We start from the raw sequence: 10,487 nt of genomic DNA on the forward strand, positions 1-10,487 counted from the left end.
CCCGACCGGGAATCGATCTCAGATCTACTGGCACTAGAGCCAAAGGCGATAGCAACTTGGCCACTTGTAATGGACTAATAATGGTTCAATAAAGATTTTACTGAAGTGAAGATATTTCGGTTTGCAGCGGCAATAGAAAACTCGGCTGTTTTTCCGTAGTTGCAACGTAAGCTTTCGCTGCATCGACGCACATCAACAACATGTTCAAAATATTTGTGGTTATCTTGGACAAGTTTGGTAACTTTGACGACAAAATGAAAACCTAACAACACTTAACCAAACAAGCAAATGATAGCGGCAAAGACATGCTGCTGTCAACGCTTACCTTAAATGGGTTCACATCATTCCGACAAATGTTTCGCAGGCCAGGAATTAAATGATTGTTTCTTTCCAGTTGAATAGAATTTTGATTGGATAAAGTTTTGAACGCCTTTTTCACCCGGAAATACAGTTTAATAATCGTGCACTTTGGAGACTGGAATATTCCTACACAAGAAAAACTATTCATTAATTTCCCGATGGTATTAAATGTACAAATATCTAACTTGCTTGCTGAGCTGTTTTGTTATTGATTGAAATCGAAGTTTTTTGGTGCAATTGAGCGAAGGCAAACAAACGTTTATGTAGCCTAGTATCAAAGCCATCAGGCTCAGCCAGGAGTAAAACACAACTACCCTATCCATATTCAACCTAAAAACATTAAAAGCAGAGTAGTAGACTACACAAAACACGTTACATTTAAAGATATAAAACGTGAAACCTACAGCTCCATTTGCGGCACACTTGGTTTAACGTTTACGACAAAAGCTCTAGCAATCATCATAAACCTACCTGGAACAGTGTAAGTTTTCTTTTCACTTTTGACCCAGTCAGACTCAACGAATGCTTTTAAGATAATGATTACCAGAATGGCTAAAACTGCCTCGACTATCATAACTTCTGACCGTAGTTTAGACCTAGGTCACTCTTTTAAAAACCTTTTCTCTTTAATCAAAAACATCTAACCTGTTTTGTGATGGTTTGTAGGAAAATTACACTAGCAATGTCCTGAAAAAATTAATAACTTTTTAATCTAGCTGTAACGTAGCCGCAGGCGAACGAAATATTTTTACGGCACTGGCCAAAGTGTGAAAAAACAACATAATTTCAATCCACTGACTCATAACAGAACGAATAAATGCAATCTTTTTCGATTAAAATTGTTTTGACACAGTCGAAACCACTGCGGTTTGTAGCCGTCAGCAACCAACTCAAAAACTGTAAAGCTTCTTTTAGCACTTAATGCTGGAAAGCAATCTAGCATGTCCATCGTTTACAGACTCTGATTGACGAATCACAGCCGTATTTTCGCTCGAGCTAATGTCGTTAGGCGCCAGTGAATTGACTTATTATGCTGTGATTTACACAGGTTTCTAAAAATCTAACATCACGTCTATTTATTTGCTATAACTATTCTGCTAAAATGATCATCATAGTCGATCACCAAACAGAACCCGCCTGTGAATTAGTAAGTAGGCTATTGGTTCAAATGCTCTACGTCTAGTCTATCGGGTCAAATCAACCGCTTTTTTTTCTAACAGTTCTAAATCTTAGTTTTGCTGTTCATGCAAATAAGTACTTTTGCAGCTGTAACTGAGGCTGGCGACGAATCACTGAAGACGGGGGACCACCGGACCATCCAAAAATTTTTGAAATAAATACCTTAAAATTGTGCGGTCTGAGAGTACTTTTAGCCTAAATCAATAGCAAAACTTTGTTAAATGATGCTGTAAAAAAGCAGAGTAAAAACGTGTAATATGTTTGTTTAAAACATGTCGGGAGGAGGAAAATTGCTCCCCTGAACATTGACTGTTTGGTTAACCACTACCCTGCTAGCGTATTAACGGTAACTCTGCGCGATTCAAATCTCTTACTTCAGTTCAACTCGAACTGACAATAAACCGCCCAGTAGTCTACGTTTCGAGGGCTAGAATGCTAGATTGATAAAAGTCTTATCCGGTTGAACGATGGTATGCAAATTTACCAGGTACTGTACAACCTTGCGGTTTTACCAACTTAATTGACTTTCAATGAACTCGATCGATTTGAGGCTTGTAAAATGTTCATTCCGATTACAAAAAAACATCGATATCTGCTCAACAGCGCACTCAGTGGTAGTTCCGATTTCTGTACGGTACGCGTCTTGAAAGAGTTTGTTGTTGTATGAAGCAGTGAGAAATTCCTCACAGTGCTCACGAAACAAGTGCAATTTTAACCTACAGCAATACATGGGCTTGTTGCACGCCACTGAAATCCTCTCAATACCAAACTGAATTAGACAACACCAGGATAAACAACTTGCATCTTTTGTAGGTTGCAGATACCAAGCGCAAGTAAAAAAAAACGAAAGACAAAAACTTCAGATACGCACTACGCATGATTGAATCAAGACATAGACTTACACGTAACATAGTTTCATATTAATCTATACACATTATTCAGTAGGGCAAGAAAACAGACCAGAGTTGGAACAATTACGCGTGTAGCTGAGTGCAATTGATTTCACATTTTCATGTAAATGAAACTTTTTTGCTGTTGTGTAATGTAATTTCAAAAACTTTTGGCTAAATTACAATTACAATTGGTAAGTTGTCCGCGTGATATACAGTACTCTTGTTGGGGTTCAACATGGACTTTCAAACCACTTTTTTATCAAATGCAATTCCACTGTCTTTGATAAAATTGAAGTGTCAAATTCCTATGATGATCATAAATATTAACTGTTTGAATTTTTGTAATTGAAACGTGTAATTAATTACATTTGCAAGCAATTGTAATTTGAACAATGTTGTAGTTTAACGCAATTAAAAATTTTGATGGTGTATTTGTAATTGAACTGAAAACTTTTAATTGAACCAACTCTGATACAGACCATCTAAATGTTCAAAGAAAAGTGGAACAAGTGATTCATTGCGAAAAGTCACGTTGTAGGCTATTATTTTGCACAAGGTTGCTTCGTATGATTTACAGGTTAAATCCAAAACATGGCTGAATATTGGTAATGTTAAATCACGAACAAAAACGCACACACAAACATGTTTAGCATGGCGCCATAAATCAACGCTTCGAGAGGTTAAAAGTTAAGTTGGCCTAAACGCAGTCGCTCTATAACACACAAATGTCTCGTGGTAGGCTACAAAATCAGGAAGCATATGCAAAAAACGTGAAAAAGCGGCCATCCATCTATTCACAAGTAGAGATTAAAACTTTAGTACTTCATATATTTTAGATAATATGCGTAATTTGGCAAAGGGACAACTCAAAGCATTTGTCTGAGCTTTAAGAGCAGACCTCTTACAATTTAAGATACAATGCTGAACTGAAGTAATGTTGATGTACAACCACTACACAAGAATTTTCAGCAATGTGTTAGATTTCCATTCACAAATGCTATTCGTACAATTTTTTGTTATAAAGATAAACAACAAATTGTCGCAAATACCTTGAAAATTTCAACTAATGTATCAAAAACATTTTATTTTAACTTTTTCACATATTAGCCTATGCATATTACATATACTTTATATTTTGGTATAAATTTAGTTCAGGAATAAAAATCTACCAGCAATACTTTTTGATGTATTTCTCACGTCTTCTGGTGACAAGAACAGAGTCACTAATAATTTCATAAACAGCGATAACGACACAAAGCATTGAAAATTTTGAACATCAAATAACAATACAGTATTCCGCGAAAACTAAAAAGCAGTTATGCAACACCATGATATGGAGTTGAAGTGTTTTCTACAGTTCAAATACCAAAAATAGAACGTCGCAAGACAGTTCGGATACGACTGAATATCATCAGGAGCGATAATATCGAAATAACTGGTAGAAAAATTGCACAGCAGGTTGTCGAAAACTCTTGTGTAATAAACCAAGAATTATGAGCATTTTGTACAGTCAAGAACAAAAACGGCCACTCTTATGGGTATTTATAAGATGAGTGTCAGGTCAACCTTGCCAACCACACAGAGACAAGCCTGTGGGAGCTGAAGATGCAATTACGCAGGGTCGCAGTCTGTTCACATGAACAAAAATAGATATGTGCCTTTTCCAGAGAGTGAGGTTTAGTGCCTCAATTTGTTGGAAAATGAAAAAAATGGTACACGAAAATCAATACATACGAAGGATGAATTCCATTCGATTGGACCATTCAATTAATTTTATGAGTTAAATTTAGTAAATATTAATTTTCGTTTTTAGTTATCGGTCACAACAATAAAAAGAATTTTAAATTTTCGAGCGTTTTTGGAAAAGTTCTAGACATTAAGGCCCAGATTATACAAAAATGGAAGACGCCATATATTCGAGTTTCACCTTTGTTTGACTACACAAGGGTCAAACTCGAGTATGGCGTCTTCCATTTTTCTTTGATCGAAGCCTCATGACTTAACAAATCCCCACATCTTCAGAAGTTAAGGAGTTCCTGAATGACAAACGTACTTCCAGAAAAAATATTATACGCCTGTATGCAACTTCTTCACGTCATAATAATTTAAACTACAAAACCGTTGCTTTGTTAAGTAGCTGTTGGTTTGTTAAGAATGTCGATTTCCTGGGCTTCAGTTAGTCAAAATAAAAACACTAAACAACAACGCTACAAAGAAATGTTTGAACTAAATCGAGATCACTTAATTTTCTACTTGATTTATAAAAATAAGTAACTAACTCTGAGATTAAAAATAAACGTGTAATTCATGGTTCGGCTCAAATTGCACACAATACAATAAATTTTCGCATTGCACGACCCTCCTAACAATCACTGCATCAGTGCCGTGGGCAATCGAGTTAATACGTCAATCTAAACATAGGTTAAATCTTCATATAGAATAAACCTTCACTGAAGTTTTAATGCGCGATAGCAAAATTCAATTAAAGTCAGTGATTGAATCTAACTTGCCAGTTGCCAAGACCATGCGACCATGTTGCTGCACAGGAAACACGGTTATTAGCAATTTGGACAGCTGTTAACAAATTGTACCATCAAAACACAAACACAATTTTATGACATCTTCATCCAATTGAAATTCATGCACTCGGAACTCTCTTGGTTGCGACTGCATTGTAAAATATATTTCTAGGATATTCTAAATTTCACTTGACCGAAAACATTTTTAACTCTAATAAAAATATAACATTGTTAACAGTGAAAGAACACATCCTTCTTTAAATCTTCATATACTCGACAGTTTATCTTGTGGCCAACTGCAGCGAAAGTATTGAGGTGCTAAGATGACGACATTGGGGAAGACAATCGCTGCACTTCTTTACCTAAAACTTTTAGGCTTTCTTTTAACGATATATTTTTCATCAATGTGTCTTCAAGCAAAGATAACATTTTTTTACTCATTTCCTCTGCGGTGAGTCCATATCGTAAATGGAGGTCTGTGTCTCCACATGGGGGAGGTAAGGCATCTGATTTTTCATTCAATAAGAAATGTTGAAGAAGATGTTGTTTCTTTTGCAAACAATCTGTGAGTTGGTTAACATGTTCATTGAGAAAGTCAATTTTTTCATCTTTGGTCGCATGGGTTTGCTGCAGCCGTACGATCCGCTCTAGCAACAACTGCTGATGCTGGAGACCTTGAGCCGTAGTGGCGGAGTCTGCATCTGTAGATTTACCACAATGATTAGCAGATGCCATCGATGGAGGCACTCGATCTGAGAGTGAAGCGGAGGATGTCAAACTGTGACTATCTGGATTGCGAGCACGGCCAGAAAAGCCGAACGTTGGAGCTACAGTGTCCCCATTTTCGTTTTTCCTTCGAGCAATATCCAATTGCCGTGAAAGATCCTTTAACAAAGCAGCATTCTTTCGCTTTGTGGTACGCATTTCATCTTTTAAGTCTTCTAGCTGTAAGAGAAGCTCACATGTTGTCTGCTCTTTCTCTTTCAATCTGGTGCTAAGAGTCTTTTCCACATCTTTATCTACTTTCTTCTCCTGTTCTCTTGTGGTTGCAATCTTATTTAGTTCATCTTGAAGATTTTCAATTAGTTTTTCTTTGAGAGAATGTTCATCATTCCGCAAAGACAGTTTTGATTTTACTTCATCAATTTCAATGGCCATTTGTGTATTTTTTGAAGTAACTTTTTCAGTATACATCAATAGTTCCTGTTCTTTACGTTCTTTGGAAACAAGATCATTTAAAGCCGAGTTTCTCTGAGAAATAGCTTCTTCTACACTTTCCTCAAGATTTCGTGTCACTGCATTTAGTTCTTCAACTTGGTTTTGTAGATCAAATATTTCTTGCATCTTTGCATTCATATCTGAAGCAGTGGCTTTCTGACTGTTCATAATTTTTTCATAGTCTCGAAGAACAGATAAATTTTTGACCCTCTCTTGGTCTAAAGTTGCAGCTTTTGATTTTAAAGTTTGATACTCATTGCACATGTCTTTGTGTTTTTGTTTTAATAGGAGTAAGTCATCACTGCGTTGCTTCAGAGTTACACGCAACTTTTCAATTTCAGATTCTTTTTTAGACAACAAGTTGGCATTTTCTTGTAATTTAATCTCCAAGGCATTCGACTTAATTTCTTCTGAATCTTGGTAAGTTTTAATCATGTCTTGGCAATTCTTCCGCAAGTGTTCAGTTTCTTCTTTGGCATGTTGAACTTCCAGCAGAAACCTGTCACATTTTTCTTTAGTTTCTTTGTGACTTTCAACTTCAGCCTTTAATTTATTCTGAGCCCAACGTACTTTAATCACTTGCGAGTTAATCTCTTCTTTCAACCTTTCGATTTCTTTGGTTTGCACCACACTTTCATTTGCAGCCTTTTCATTTATGTTTTTAAACTTAGACAAATCAGGTTTTCTTGCTTTAACTTGTGCAAAAACTTTATCTCGATCTTTAACTGCCTCTTTAGCTAGTTGCTCTGCATTTTCCTTTTGACATCGCAGATCTAAAAGTTCTTTTTCCCTTCTGGCATAATTCATGACCGATGCTTGTTTTTCTCTTTCAGCAATTTTGCACTTTTCATTTAACTCAATTAGTTTTGCTTCGTAGCTGTTTCGGAGTGTTGCCATCGCTTGTTTTGTTTTTGCATTATGTTGTCCAAGTTGTTCTCTAAGTTGTTTTACAATGTCAGCGGATTGAATATTTTTTGCTTCCAAATGTTTACAGGTTTCACTTAAGCGATGTATTTGAGTTTTTGCTATATCACTCTCATCTATTGTTATAGATTCCACAAAACCATTATCATGCTGAGCTTTAGTTAAAAACTTGTGAAGGATGCCTTGAAGCTCTTCCACATAAGAGTTTTGAAAACAGTTGTTCTCAAAGTTTAACACAGCCTTATTTTTAAAGTGAAGTGATGACAGCTCAAACAAATGTGCTTGATTGAGTTTTGGCAATGTATGATTTTGATGAATTTCTTCACGTTCTTCTGCAGACGATGCTTCACTTTCAGTTGTTGACTTGTCATCATTATATGTATCTTGTGTACTGATATGACATAAGGTAGTTTCTTCAGCAGTGTTTATGACAGGACAATTTTCTTGGCCTTTAATTTCTAAGAAAACCTCTGAAGTTCGTGAAGTGGAATCGCACATAACACTGCTGAATTCACTCATATCAAAGTAAATATTTTGCATACATTTAACATCATTGTCTCTGAATCCTCAGCAGTGTCTTCTAAATTTGCATGCTTTAATGTATTATAGTAGTGTTCAGTGTGACAACATCAAGCCATTTAAAGCAATAGATGATTGTTCTAGTACGGTACAATTTGCACAAATAACTAACTTTGGTTGGCTTATAAATTCATACCAGAGCTGTAAAACATCAATGAAATAGAAAGTATATTTTTATTAAAAGTAGTCAGTGTGATGATTATAAAAAATCAAATGCACAACTGTGTTTTAGTAAAATACTTGTATGCAAACACAAATACTGACTTAGTGACTTTATTGTCTTTCAGCCCACTTAATATTAGTGACGGGACAACCTCTGGCTCTGGTCATTTTTTTCAGGTCTTACTTCTTGGTCAAATCATTATATTTCAACAAGAAAATTGCAATTTGTAACCCAATGTCTCAAAAACTCATGAATTTTTGATATAAGGTGCACTTGAATGAGCTAAATCCAATAAAAGAAATTTCAGTGAAGTCCGTCGAGAAATGGCGGAGCTACACTGATTTGATTGTACCACTAGAGGCGCTGTGCGCAAAAAGGTAAAAATACAAAAATTGATAAAATTTGCAGTTCTAATGCTAGGAATGTGGCGAAAACTGGTAATGTACCATTTTTGGGGGTGTAGAATTCAAAACTGAGGTAACATTAAGCAAAAAAGACTTGCAAATGGGTCAAAACTGGGATTTTATTTTCAAAAGTAACCCATTTTAAGCGCGTGCCCTCCGAAAAGGAGACGATGTTTCGAAAAAATAAAAATAGGAAAATGACCTTCGGGAATCAAGGTTTCATGTCCAACATTCAAAATAGGTGCCCCAATGCGTTTTATAGACAAATTTCAAATTTTAAAATTGCAATGAAAAAAACTCTGAAATAGCACAAAATACTGTAATTTAGTGATCAAATTCAAACATGAAAACTTTTTACAATTTTTCATACAGTTTTTACAAGTTTTTTACAACGCATTGGGGCACCTATTTTGAATATTGGACATGATTCCTTGATTCCCGAAGGTCATTTTCCTAATTTTATTTTTTCAAAACATCGTCTCCTTTTCGGAGGCCACGCGCTTGAAATGGGTCACTTTTGAAAATAAAATCCCAGTTTTGACCCATTTGCATGTCTTTTTTGCTTAATGTTACCTCATTTTTGAATTCTACACCCCCAAAAATGGTATATACATTACCAGTTTTCGCCACATTCCTAGCATTAGAACTGCAAATTTTATCAATATTTGTATTTTTACCTTATCGCACACAGCGCCTCTAGTGGTACAATTAAATCAGTGTAGCTCCGCCATTTCTCGACGGAATTCACTGAAATTTCTTTTATTGGATTTAGCTCATTCAAGTGCACCTTACATCAAAAATTCATGAGTTTTTGAGACATTGGGTTACACCCTTGTTGAATTATAATGATTTGACCCTTCTAGTAATTCTAAAATTGCTAACAATTGAAAATTTAGCTTATTTAGATATCAGTTCATTATCAATTAATCATGGTGTTATTTTGACCAATTACCGTACAATATAATTTGTCTCATAGAGACCTGTGGTCAAGTTCATTAATGCCGAAGCTGGTATACTGACTGGTATACAACTGACCGATATATCTTTTTCAAGATTTGTATAAATAGATACTTGCTATGAAGATCGGCCATGGCTATAACTTTTTTAGTTATCAAGAGTGCTGATGGTTGTGACGGGAATACATCTTGATGCGTTTAGCTCATAGCAAACAAGAGCAAGGCAGGCGAAGAAAAACCCAAAGAGAAATTCTACCATGGGCAAAGCCATTTCAAGCGCAACACACCAGGCCTTGCTCGCCTCACAAAATAGTTACAATTTAACGACACGAAACTAGGGATGCACAAAACAATGAAAAAAACTAGTAAAAACAAACAAGCAAAAACAACATCACCTTCTCGCGGAGATCCGATTATATCTAGGCTAGCTATGCTGTCTTGCAGATGTCAAGCATGCTTTGATATAAAATTACGTAAATTTAAAAAAAATCGGATCCAAAAAATCTATTAAAAAAGTGAGATCCAGATTCAATTCAATTTAATTTATTTTTTTCTGCTGGCGCAAACATGTACAAAACGGCAAAGTAGACATACGAATTTGACAGTGTCAACAAAAGAGAAAGATGGCAAAACCCAAAAGTTTAAAATATACATCGATAAAACAGTGTTACCACTATCTTAAAATTGCACAGCCACCAAACTTAGAAGCTAAATAGAAAAAAAAACTTTATTTATTGGGAAAATAGTCCTACAATTACAATTAACACTTACAAGTGCAAGGGCGATTAAACTTTTTAACACAAAGAAAAAAATCCAAAAGGTGACAAGTTTCCTGAACTTTCGCTTTGTGAGTCATCAAAAGCATTTAAAAAAAGTGATGCTATAAGAAACTCAGCAAGGCAAAATAATAAATAGATTCAATCCAGATCCATCACAAAATGGTGATATCCGGGTCCAGACCCGAAAAAACACTCAGAAAAGCTTCAAAGAATAACTATTTTGATCTGCGGCGGCATACGAAAGAATTTTGGAATTTGCTGTGGCATATTGCCTTCACACGTTATTGTGTTTTGGCGATAGATTGCTATTGACCAACGTTATTATGGTGTTAGAACCGTGCCATATTTTACACTGATTGTCCTATTTTGTTGTTCACGTAATAACGTCCGCGTTTAATCACCTCTACCCTTTTCTGGAGCTCTTTTATGTGTGACATATATTGTGATGGTCAGAAATAAAAACGAACTGAACTGTTTCATCCTTTATTTTTTAACCAACAATAGTAGAGCCTA

General features: G+C 35.5%; 2 protein-coding genes across 2 annotated transcripts in view; both read right to left on the reverse strand.

Moving 5' to 3' along the window:
* The window catches only part of LOC145764395 (rifampicin phosphotransferase-like), a 32,027-nt gene extending 31,093 nt beyond the window's left edge, over positions 1-934 (reverse strand). The window contains exons 1-2 of the mRNA XM_082576010.1: positions 832-934; positions 326-486 (exon numbers count right to left, since the gene is read on the reverse strand). Coding sequence (XP_082432136.1) covers positions 326-486; positions 832-934 — 264 coding nt within the window. The remainder of the gene's footprint in view (positions 1-325; positions 487-831) is intronic.
* A 1,408-nt stretch (positions 935-2,342) lies between these two features.
* Positions 2,343-7,227, reverse strand: LOC145764564 (coiled-coil domain-containing protein 186-like). The gene has a single exon (XM_082576189.1). The coding sequence runs from the start codon at positions 7,064-7,066 to the stop codon at positions 5,270-5,272; it is 1,797 nt and encodes a 598-aa protein (XP_082432315.1). The 5' UTR covers positions 7,067-7,227; the 3' UTR covers positions 2,343-5,269.
* Positions 7,228-10,487: the final 3,260 nt, after the last annotated feature.

The sequence above is a fragment of the Aplidium turbinatum genome, chromosome 2 (assembly GCF_918807975.1).
Source record: "Aplidium turbinatum chromosome 2, kaAplTurb1.1, whole genome shotgun sequence".
NCBI classification, from domain to species: Eukaryota; Metazoa; Chordata; class Ascidiacea; order Aplousobranchia; family Polyclinidae; genus Aplidium; species Aplidium turbinatum.

Excerpts from the sequence above, each read along its gene's own strand:
- LOC145764564 (XM_082576189.1), bottom strand. The coding sequence starts at position 7,066 with ATGGCAACACTCCGAAACAGCTACGAAGCAAAACTAATTGAGTTAAAT.